Source organism: Linepithema humile, chromosome 3 (assembly GCF_040581485.1).
Source record: "Linepithema humile isolate Giens D197 chromosome 3, Lhum_UNIL_v1.0, whole genome shotgun sequence".
Taxonomy (NCBI): Eukaryota; Metazoa; Arthropoda; class Insecta; order Hymenoptera; family Formicidae; genus Linepithema; species Linepithema humile.
The window spans coordinates 17150446-17163260 of record NC_090130.1 but is presented as its reverse complement, the minus strand read 5'-3'; the positions used below and the strand labels follow the sequence as shown (position 1 = coordinate 17163260).

At 37.7% G+C, this 12815-nt stretch overlaps 1 protein-coding gene across 1 annotated transcript; it reads left to right on the top strand.

Annotated features, from left to right (window-relative positions):
- The first annotated feature begins 10089 nt into the window (after positions 1 to 10089).
- On the top strand, positions 10090 to 11944 carry LOC136999075 (uncharacterized). The gene has a single exon (XM_067352540.1). It carries the CDS (start codon positions 10133 to 10135, stop codon positions 11825 to 11827), a length of 1695 nt encoding a protein of 564 aa, XP_067208641.1. The 5' UTR covers positions 10090 to 10132; the 3' UTR covers positions 11828 to 11944.
- Positions 11945 to 12815: the final 871 nt, after the last annotated feature.

The following is a 12815-nucleotide window of genomic DNA, read 5'->3' as shown; positions in this document are numbered from 1 at the left end:
TGGCATCAGGAAATTCACTTCAGGATCTTTCTTTTGCAGTACGCATAGCTCCTAATACACTTTCGTTGATTATTCCTGATACATTAAGAGCAATAATCCTTGAGCTTCAAGACGAGTATATCAAAGTACATTATTATAATATTATTCCTAAACAAAAATTTTTCTTATATATTAATATTATTATATATATCTTTTCTTTAAAACTTTATTTTAGTGTCCTAATAGTGAACAGAAATGGGCTGAAATTGAAAGTGAATTTAATATTTTATGGCAGTTTCCTCACTGTATTGGAGCACTAGACGGGAAGCACATAAATTTTCGTCCCCCGAGAAAAAGTGGATCTTTTTATAGAAATTATAAAAATACAGATAGTATAATACTTATGGCCCTTGTTGATGCCACATACAAATTTATATTTGTTGATATCGGTAGAAATGGACGGATGAATGATAGTGCAGTATTTAGAGACAGTGAACTTGCACAGCATTTAAATAATGGTTCTTTAAATTTACCTGAACCTAGCTCTTTGCCTGGGGACACAACCAATCAATCAATACCTTTCGTTATAGTTGCGGATGATGCTTTTTCCCTATCGAACAATTTAATGAAACCATATCCTGAACGTGGGTTAACTCACTGTCAAAGAATTTTCAACTATCGTCTGAGTAGGGCACGAAGAATAGTAGAAAATGCTTTTGGAATGCTAGCAAACAGATTCAGAATTCTTCTCAGCACAATTGCTTTTTCAGTTGATAAAGTAGAATTAATTACTCTTACATGTTGCATTTTACATAATTTTATTTTGTCTCGAAGACCATTTTTGGATAATATAGTTACAAATTATTCTGAAATTGATTCTCAGTGTCATCTTACTAATTTAACTAGGCAACAAGGAGGCAATAATCCTACTAGAAGTGCTAAAGCAATCAGAGATCATTTTATGAACTATTTTAATACTACTGGTTCTGTGTCATGGCAGAATGAGGCTGTGCAAAAAGGAAACTATTAATTTAGTTTGTGAAGAAATATTAAAGAAATATTTATTGTAAAAAAATAGTTAGCTTTTATCATAAACGTACATAAGTGATTATTATAAATGTTACGTCCTGATCAGACTTCACGATTCTTTTCTTTTATTTAAATACCAGACCTAGTAAACACGGGACCAACAAAAAACTTTTAAAGAATATTATAACGCCAGAGCTGTTTTTCTCACGAGACACCATGAGCTCGAACTTTCTTACAGAGAAAAATAGCAAGGGGGATAGATATTTGAAAATACCTTGGTCGGTCAGCGTGCCTATCGTCGTCAGAAAAATCATAAAAGTCAAAACTTGCGGTAACCGGAGTCTTTAGTCGACTCCAGATGTTTAAAGTAGGAAATAAAAACTGGCACTAGCTAGCCATATACTTGGATTCTGCCTACGGGAACCCTAATAGATAGGATTTTACCGAGTGACGATCGGGTAATGACCACAGTCGCACGCCTAGAAGGCATGACACCTGATACGGTGCACGTGTTCAGTAGGTCTGGGAAACCGAGATGCATTAATCGCACTCTCCACGCGACCCCAGGGCCACGCGACAGTCGTAAACTGTCAAATTTATTAGATCAGTGACCCAAGGCCTCGCGAACTCATATACCGATTCTCAACCCTCCAATCCGAAAGCCGGGAATCGGGGCAAGCACCTCTATAGACCACCCTTCATTCCGTCGTACGGTCTAAAGACTACGCCCACCTAGATCTTAAGACACTGAGATGCACCCCACCTATACTAATTAACACCAACCGGGTTACGCCACCTCAAAAACCTACCCCCATCGCATATGGACCCGAAACGACGCTATTCCTTATTCGTTAGGGCCCCTTTTCTTCCTACCCCCATTCCAAGTAACTTAATTACCTAAACCTAATCCTATTAGTTAAAAATGACGCCATCCTCCCCCACATTAAAAATCTTCTCACAAGACTAATTCCTATTCGATCCCCGCTTCAAAAACCTAAGATTTTCCAAATGGATCCACCCCAAGGAAAGGGTATAAAAACCCGTGTTTTGGTGGCTCCAAGCGCAATTATACCCAATTAATCACACACAGTTTTTCAAGCAGTTTGCGCAGTTATTCCGTTTAGCTCAGTTTCTCGAAACAGTTTTTCGAGTAGTTCGGGGGCGCGAATCAAAGAGTAAAATCAGTTGATACTTTGTCGCGACCATCTCGTGGTGCATCTCAAGTAGAAGGCCCATCACCCTGACGACACCATCCCGCAGTAGGGTGCCCACTCGTTTACAAAAGGGTCCGACGCCTATACAACACCTTCCCTCAACGGGGCGCCTGCTCAGAACCACCGAACATATTCAACGCGATCCGAAACTACTCTGCAACGAGTAAGTCAGTTCATTTCTCTTTATTTTATTATTTCTTCTGTCCTCCCTCCGGAAAAATAAAACACTCACACACACACACACATACACACACACACTTGTAAAGAATACATAAATAAAATTATTAATATATGCGATTAAGAATTAAGTTTTTGTATCCTAATTATAAATTCAATCAAATTAAAATGTTGTCTTTAATAAATTAAACTTTTGTTCTTTTTCATTTAACCACACCCTCCTCGTTCGTCACCCCCCTCACACCTTCCCTCTCAAATTGCGCACAAAGGTTCCGCCCCGGGTAATAGGGATTCAATTCCTTGACCCAAAAAGGGAACCACGAGCGGTTGACTTGTTGACGGAGTAAAAACGACTCTTCCAGTCGCTGACCCGTCGCAAGTCCTAAACGTGCCGCTCGGCTCGTGCGGTCAGGTCCGTTTACGTCGATCGCCGAGCCCAACGAAAAAATTCTACATCTATCAGGACGTAACAGACTTGATAGAAAGAATAAAAATTGGGGGCTCGTCCGGGATGAAAAGTGCAATTTTTGAGAGGTAGGAATGACAACGAGGTCTAACTCCGATAAAGATAAAATAGAAGAACAATTTAATGCCGCAATAAAAAGCAAAAAGAAAACTAAATCAGACACATTAGATACACTTTACACATCCACTCCAGCAGCCTCCTCCGCTCGCGTCCCTAAACAAATTAAATTCAACGCTAACGAACCTGAAATTGAAGCGTTTTTAGTGGAGCCTAGTGCTCCCGAGTACGATTCCGACGATTCTGGTGACGAGACTATTAGACCGTGTGGTGAGAACGAACACTTAAATTTTAAACTAAGTCCAAGTGACAGTAAAAGGGTGAAAAATATGGCGCAAGGTAATCCGTTTGCTACCCTAAAATACGCGGTCGAAGCCGTTCCATTTTTCGACGGAAAAAATATCCCATTAAGTTATTTTATCGAAGGATGCGAAGAGGCAAAGTCTATGTTGCCCCATGAGGCAGAGCCTCAATTTACTAAAATTTTACGAACGCGAATAGTAGGCGAGGCGCGACGAACAATTAGAGATCAAGATTTCGAAACAGTAGCTCAGTTAACTAAATATCTAAAACAAATTTACGGCGGATCTAAAAATGTGTATCAGTTACAGGGAGAATTAGGAAACGTATATCAAAAGAATGACGAGGATGTCGTCACTTATGCTAATCGTGTAAAACTCTTAGGAAAACAGATACGAGAAGCCTATCGTAGTTCAGAACACGCGTTAACAGATCACGACGTGCGAGCATCTTTAGAAAAAGACATGTGTAAATGTTTCATCCGAGGCCTAAAACCCGAAATCGAGCAGAGGATCGCTCGAAACTTAGACGTACAGGCGACTGTAACAGATGCCCTACGCATAGAAAGAGAGCTTCGTGCTATTACAGATTTACGACATGGACCTGCTAACTCCGACCGAAATAATGTACAGGAAAATCGTTCCAGAATTTGTCAAATTTGCTTTAAAATTGGCCACTCAGCAGCTAATTGTAGGAAACTTATGCAAAAGGCAGACTCTTTTAAACAAAATAATTTAGGCACTGAAATCCTAATTTGCCAGATTTGTAAAAAACGCGGACATAGTGCAGAAAAGTGTCGATTACGTGATCCTCAAGCTCAACGATCAATAAATATGGTGCAGGAAAATACCATAAAATGTCAATTATGTTTTAAACCGGGTCATAATGCAAAAAATTGCCGCCTAAATAATTCTAATAACCAAATAAGTAATTTTAACAATAAGATCTCCATAATTTGCCAGTGGTGCGACCGACCGGGCCATTCTGCCAATAATTGTTGGAAAAAACAAAACGAGCAAACAAATCTTAATAATCAAAACAGAATCATCTGCCAAATTTGTAATAACTTGGGCCATACAGCTAAAAACTGCCGTTCAAATTCTAATCAACGGGCAAATTCTGCTGACGGAACGTTTTGTCGTTATTGTAAAGAAAACGGGCACCTAATTGAAAATTGTCAATTACGCATTGCAAGCAATAATCGTAAAAGAGAAGGAAACACGGGAAACGGGAACGGCCCCTCGAAATCGGGCGTACCGCAGGGGTCCGACCAGACTTCACGCCCGTCGACCTCACAGAAAAATGCGTAAAAAATGACCCTTCGGAAATTCGGCCCGTAACTGTAAATCTTAACAAACAGAGTCGCGTGCCTACTGTCAAAATAAAAATTAACGAAATGATTTCGCCCATAACCTTTATGCTAGACACCGGTTCCGGTCCTAACATAATTAAGGAAAATTTTGTGCCCCAAAATTTAAATATTAATTATAATAACGTTTTACAGTTAAATGGTATAAACAATTACCCCGTTTATACACTCGGAGAAATCGCTTTTACTCTTTTTGGCGAGTCAGTAAAATTCCACATAGTAGCCGATGACTTTCCGATTACGCAATCAGGAATATTAGGAAACGATTTCTTTAAACAAACAGCTTCAACTATCGATTACGCACACGAACGCCTAAATGTTTTTGGAAATTGCGTGACATTTTCTTCTCCGGAAACTATCGTAGCATCACCCAGATCAGAATCCTTGTTTTACGTAAGAATAGAAAATCCAGAAATAAAAATAGGTTATTTACCAAAAATCAAATTAGCGCACGGAATATATTTGGGAGATACTATCGTGGAAAACGTGTCGGGAAAAGCTTACTTGAATGTCATAAGCACTTTGGACGAAGAGGTTGAAATTCGAGTACCTACCCTTCGACTCAGGCCCCTGAGTGAACTGCTCGACGACCATAAAATTGATCTTAACCAGGATAGTTTAAGGAAAACGCGAGAGACAACAATACAACCTGAAAGCGACGAAACTCTTAAGATGCAAAATGAATTTAACAACGATGAATTCGACGATAGAAACATTAATAACGTTAACATTATTAATAATAATGAAAAATTCGAAGATGGTAATAAAAATAAAGCTAAGATCAAAGTGAACAAAAATGATGACGTGTCAAATAATAAAATTAAAAGGGAAATTAAAAATAAAGATAAAATTGAAGATAAAGATAAAATTAAAAATAACGTTGAAAATAAGAATGATCCTGAAAGTAGAGAGGGAAGTTGTCAAGTCCCTCCAAAATTATTGAACAATTCTAAAAACGGGGAGGAAAGCCGTCAAACCTCGTCAAAAGAAATGAGTGATTCTATATCCTTTGAAGGGAAAAGTTTCCATACTTTTCCGAATCATCAAATCATTCCCGGAGAGGGAAGTTACCAAACCTCTCCAGACCCCGTCGGTTGCGAGGAGGGAAGTTACCAAACCTCGCTACGCAATTCGGCACAATCTTCTTTTAAAAATTTAAAAGGGAGAAGTTTTCTATCCTCCCTAAAAGATATAAAATTTCCAAAGGTTGGATCACTCTCGAAAAATAATGGAAAAGAAAATCAGGATACATATGTAACAATTGAAGAGCTACTGGATAAAATCCAACATTTTAATCCAAAAATAACGATTAATGACAGTATTAAGAGTAAAAATAAACCATCTTCGAAAATTTTGACGTTATCGAAAATTAGGACTCAGGAAATGATAGATAAATTTATGCGCAGGAGGAAATCTAAACATAAACATGAAAATGTGAAAAAATTAGTAAAAGATTGCATGGAGAAGTTAACTCCGCATGAAAATCTAAATCAAGACGCTGTTAACACTCCAGCCCGTAGCAAGTGTCTAGTAGTAGCAGAAAAATCTGGAAAGGATCGCCTTACAGAAATCGTCGACCTACTACGTTTGGAACACTTAAACGCACGAGAAAAAGAAGGCATAATAAGGCTTATTACACAGAGTCAAGACCGATTTCACATACCTGGAGAAAATTTAACTGCCACTCAAATATTACAACATCAAATTTCAACAATGGATGATCGACCGATAAACACGAGGCAATATAGATTTCCGCAATCTCATAAGGAAGAGATAAATAAACAAGTAGAAGAACTGCTGACAGGAGGTATAGTTAAACCTTCACAATCACCGTATAATACACCCATATGGATAGTACCCAAGAAGGAAGACTCGAAAGGAAATAAACGCTGGAGAATGGTTTTAGATTTCCGAGCTTTAAACGATAAAACAATCGGAGATGCTTATCCATTACCGAATATTGTCGATATTCTTGATCAATTAGGAGGAGCGCAATACTTCTCCGTATGTGATTTAGCTTCCGGATTTCATCAAATAAAAATGGATCCTGCAGATGGCCATAAAACTGCTTTCACCACTCCTTTTGGACATTATGAATTCGATAGAATGCCTTTTGGATTAAAAAATGCACCTGCTACTTTTCAACGTTTAATGGATCTAGTATTATCAGGACTACAAGGCCAGGAATTATTTGTTTATATGGACGACATCGTTATCTACGCCGCCTCACTGGAAGAACACGAAAGGAAATACAATTTATTAATTGAAAGGCTTCGAAAGGCCAATTTAAAATTACAACCGGACAAATGTGAATTCTTAAAAACGGAAGTAACTTATCTAGGGCATATAATTAGTAAAAATGGAGTTAAACCTGATCCTAAGAAATTAGAAGCAGTAAAATTATTTCCTAGGCCCAAAACACCAAAAAACATTAAACAATTTTTAGGACTCGCTGGATATTATAGACGATTTATACCGAATTTTTCAAAACTGGCAAAACCATTAACTAATTTGTTAAAAAACGATACACGATTTGAATGGACGATTACTCAAGAAGAATCTTTCGAAATATTGAAACAATTATTATGTAAAGAGCCCGTATTGCAATATCCTGATTTTTCAAAACCATTTATTTTAACAACGGATGCTTCTGGGATAGCAGTAGGAGGAATATTATCGCAAGGAGAAATAAATAAGGATCGTCCAGTGGCCTATGCATCTCGTACTTTAACAGATAACGAACTGAAATACGATACATATGAAAAGGAAGCATTAGCAATAGTTTATTGCGTTAAACATTTTCGACCATACTTATACGGACGAAAATTCACACTGGTAACCGATCACAAGCCTTTAATGTGGTTTAAGAATGCTCAAGATGCGAACATGAGAATATTACGATGGAGACTAAAATTAGCGGAATACGATTATGAAGTGGAATATAAAGCAGGTAAAATGAATATAAACGCAGATGCATTATCACGAAATCCTATAAACCTTGAAGAAGTCGATTGTAAACCAGTTAGAAAGGGCAGACAGAAACAAAAAATCTCTAAAGATGCTAAAACAACCTTAAAAACGCAAAGAGAATTTGACGAAGAAGAAGATAATTATAAATTGTATCTCTCCGATTCTTCAGAGGAAGATGATAATTACGAACTACGCCTCTCTGACACTGAAGAAAATGATAATTACAAATCGCATCTTTCTGATAGCGAGGAAGAAAATTACGAATTACATTTTTCCGACACCGAAGAAAACGAAAATGCAATTAAAAATAATACAGACTCGATACCATTTACCCAAGAAGAATTAGATGAACCAAATCAACAAATAATAGAGAGAGCATTAATTCACAGTCCACCTACACATGACAAAATACTAACAAGAAGTCGGACAGCACGACGTCGAATTACCGATCAAGATAATTTAATAAAAGAGCAAATAGACGATAACGTTATATTGTTAGACGATAGAAATGATCCGCCTGATAAAGAAAACAATGATGAAGACGAGGAACAAGAAAATATAGACAATAACCAAGAGATCAATATCAAAAATTATAGTAAACCCACTATTAATAATCAGCAAATAATAAAAAATAATATAATTGAATCTCGCGATCTATTATTCTTACGTAAAGACAACATAGCATATTTTGTTGATACAAACGGTAAACCTTTAGATTCCGGTTCGCAAAAGTTATTCGAACGAAACAAACTTCCAAATTTAAATAATCTTATGTTAAATCAACCTAAAACCATTAAAATAAAAAATTATTATCATATAATATTGCCGATAAGCGAAGAACAACGAGAAGGCCCAACATTAACTTTATCTCGAATCATAACCGCTTTAAATAACTTAAAAGAAACTGTTGAAAATTTAAAAATTGAAACACTTAGTATTGCTAAAACGGATTTTATTAACAATGTACCGTGGAACAATGTCAAAAATCAACTACAATTAACATTCCTTGACGCACCAATTAAATTAATTATTTGCAATGGATTAGTTAAATATCCACCTAGAGATCTACGACCAATAATAATAGGAGAAACGCACTGTTTACCCACTGGGGGACATCGCGGAGTAACTAAAACGTATAATAGAATCAAACATAATTATTACTGGGAAAATTTAAAAATAGATGTACAGCGTTTTATCCAACAATGTTTACATTGCCAATTAAAGAAACTAGTTCGCGTAAAAACCAAACAACCTATGATAATTACCGATACACCCGGATCATCTTTCGATAAGGTCGCCATGGATATCGTAGGACCTTTGCCTAAAACCGAACGTGGCAATGAATATATCTTAACTCTACAAGACCAACTCACTAAATTTAGCATGGGAATACCGTTATCCGACCAAACTGCCGAAACGGTAGCCGAAGCTTTCGTCGATCGATTTATTTGTGTATTCGGTTCTCCGAAAGCAATTTTAACAGACCAGGGTAGAAATTTTATCAGTGACTTAATGAAAAAGGTAGCTAAAATATTTAAAATTCGTAAATTCCGTACAACCGCATTCCATCCTCAATCAAACGGCTCATTAGAAAGATCACATCACGCATTAGGAGAATATTTAAAGCAATATGCAAGAGAACAAAAACAGTGGGATAGATGGATAAGTCTCGCGATGTATAATTATAACACTAGTGTACATGAAGCAACTAAACACACGCCTTACGAATTAATCTTCGGCAAAATAGCACGAATTCCGTCAAATGAACCTTTAGCATCTGGCGATAAATTAGCAACTTACAACGAATATCTTGTAAATTTAGTTAGTCAACTCCACGCAATTCAGAAAAATGCCCGAGAAAACGTTGTCGAAGCAAAAATTAAATCGAAAAGACACTATGATAAAAAGATAAACCCACAAACATTCAAACTTGGTGATCAAGTCTTTTTATTAAAGGGCCCTAAACCTGGCAAATTTGGAGATCAATACACAGGACCCCATGAGGTCTTAGAAATATTGAATAGAAATAACGTAAGAATTAAAATAAAAAAGAACAGTCGCGTTGTACACCCTAATCGCCTACGAATCTCACACATCAAACCAACTCCTAATAATTAAGTAATTTTATTATTATTAATCAAAATAAGTAACTATAAAAAAAAAATATATATAAATATATTTTACACAAAAAAAAATTTTATAAATAAATAAATGATAAATTGATTAGCAAATAAGGAAATAAGTAATAACGACAAGCTTGACAATTAAAGGTGCGCTATATTAATATACCTTAGACGTGCTAAATTTCAGATGGATCTCCGAGGATTTTTAATAATCGCCGTGCTAAATTTTTGGTTACGCGGCACTAAAGGCATAATAGGATATGACTGCGGATCTGCATCGACGAACATTACGACTCTATCATTACTGGGGATAGAGGAATGTGATATACCACAGCCAGAAGTAGCAGCTCAAAAGATTTATATACAATTGCTACAAATTAACGAATTTACCTCCGCGAGAGTAATACAATGCAAAATAGAAATAGACAGATTAATCAGGAGATGCGGAATGTTCTCTCACTCCATGGACGTGTACAACGGAAAGCACGCGTATATAGAAGAGGTATCAAGAGACGCCTGCCAACGAATGCATATGTATGGTACTTACGAAATCGGGAATACTCGAATAACAGGATTGAAATCCAATCAAACTGCAACACGACCGGTAACACTGGCCGGACACGTGAACAATGATGGCACCTGTTCCGGAACAACGTATAGCGATCCATTTGGCACATGGGAAAAAGCCGTGGTACTCGCAACCATAAAAATTACACTACAGGATTATATAGCTGACGTGAAGATAAACACGAACCGAGTCCAACTGAGGTCTGGAGTGACCTGCGCGTTGAGCGCAACACATTGCACTGACATCGAGGGTGGGGATACCTACTGGGCATCCATGCCCACGGATACCTGCAGGTTCGGCACTTATGGAGTATTATATGAAGGATATGCACACAGAATAATAGACGTCGTCAACAAACAACAGCAAATTGTTTATTCCATGACTACAGAAGACACAGTTTTTGCATTGGCAAGCAGAGACTCCTATTCTACTTGTGGATACACTCTTTTCCACACGGAACATCCAAAATTAGTAATTTTCGAAACTTCACCAGGCGTAGCAATTTTTAAAAAAGAATCACGCATAGCTAATTTGGACATTTTCACCTATATGAATTCTAAATTTGTATATGTAGAGAAACATGTGCGGACTCAATTTAGTGAACTATACAAGAATATTCTACTGCAACAATGTCAGCTCGAACAAAAAATATTACACAATTCATTAGCCATAGCCACCCAATCGCCGGATGTCTTCGCTTATCACTTCATGAAGGGACCAGGATACATGGCCTTACTAGCTGGCGAAGTAATACACATAGTAAAATGTGTGCCTGTCGAAGTAAGAGTAGCACACACCGAAGAATGCTATGATCAATTGCCTGTGACGCGAGAAAACAGAACACAATTTTTAACACCGCAAACCCATATACTGTTACGACAAGGAACGCAGATTACCTGCAATTTATTCGCACCACCCATGTATCTTCTGAGAGATGCATGGTATAGACTCACTCCTAAACCAATACATACAGTACCGCCGATGACCATGAAACCGATGACAACACCGAGCTGGAAATACATTAGCCCCGGATCACTTGCCACCAGCGGCATATATACTGAAAGAGATTTAAGCGATCTCAGGGATCATATTATGTTTCCTGCTGAGAGACCCGCAATGTTAAACACCTTGGCCAGAGGAATGATGGGCCACTCTACGATTATGCACGATGGAGGATCTTTTGCAAACTTCCTAGATGAGGCATCAGTTGAAAAAATAGCTATCTCGGCATGGCAGAAATTTTGGAATCGATTCCTAATTTTCGGCAATATAAGCGCTGGATTTTTAGGAATTTACTTGGCAGTAAGAGCAGTAAAACTAATACTGGATACCATTGTGCATGGCTATGCTCTACACACAGTATACGGATGGTCCATATATTTGCTTGGAGCCATCTGGGACTCGTTAACTCAGCTCCTATTACACTTAAAACTGAAAAAACCACGCGATGAAAACCGAGAAGCTACACAACCACCCGCAGAACGAAACCCGATAGAAGACTCTTCACAGAGGGGAACCTACCCCCTACTACCTGCAAAGGACGCATCCACTTATACATTCGCACTGAAGGATTGACCGCTTGATTTCTCTTTCCCTTAAAAAAAAAAAAAAAAAAATAATAAAAAAAAAAAAGGGGGGGAGACGGAAAGAAAGACAGGAAGAAAAGAAGAGAAATACATAAACAACAGTTTTCCTATCAACTTTACACAAGCGCCAACTTTGATTTTACGCATTTTATTGTTTTATCTATTTTAATCTGTTTCGCTCCTTATCATGAGGTCTCGCAGTTGCGACTCGAAATTCGCACCTAACCCCAACACCACCTTTTTGTTTATAGAAACATGGAGATCGAACACCTCGATACTCAAAAACTGAGCCGCTCGCCGTTTGCTGTTAAAATAGTAAGGGTGTTTTCGCCTATGCTAATTTGGATTCACTTGGAAAATAGTAAAGAATCCTTCCAAAAAATGATGGAGGACTTCAACCAGCGGATGAACAAACGCCGATTCTTCCACTCGAATACAAAACTAGGTGACATTGTTGCTCTTGAAACAAAAGGAGGATGGCAACGCGGCATCGTTACGAAGATGAACGGAGATGAGACAGTGCAGATAGGCCTCCGAGACTGGGGCGTGTATATTCGCCATGCAACAGCTGAACTCTACCATCTCGAGGAGAGGTTCAGAGAACATTACTGGCAAGCTGTGCCATGTAGCTTAGCCTACACAGCCCCCGCCACTACAGGACCCACATGGTCTCGTAGGGCCATAAATGTCACTCGAAGCATCGCAGAACAGCAAACCGGAATTATGCAGATAATCAAACCAATTCGGGACGAAGGTGCACTCATCAAATTAGATATCAAGAATGAAACTAACAACGTTTACCACAACCTCAGAGACTTATTAATAGAATTAGGAGTTGCGCAAGAAATAGCGAATATAGCCACACACACCGTACCATCCGCGTTGAGTTAAAACGCATAAGAATATACACATAATTAGTGCTATAATCACAAATAATAACTAATAAAAATAACAAAAAATATACATATGTATATATA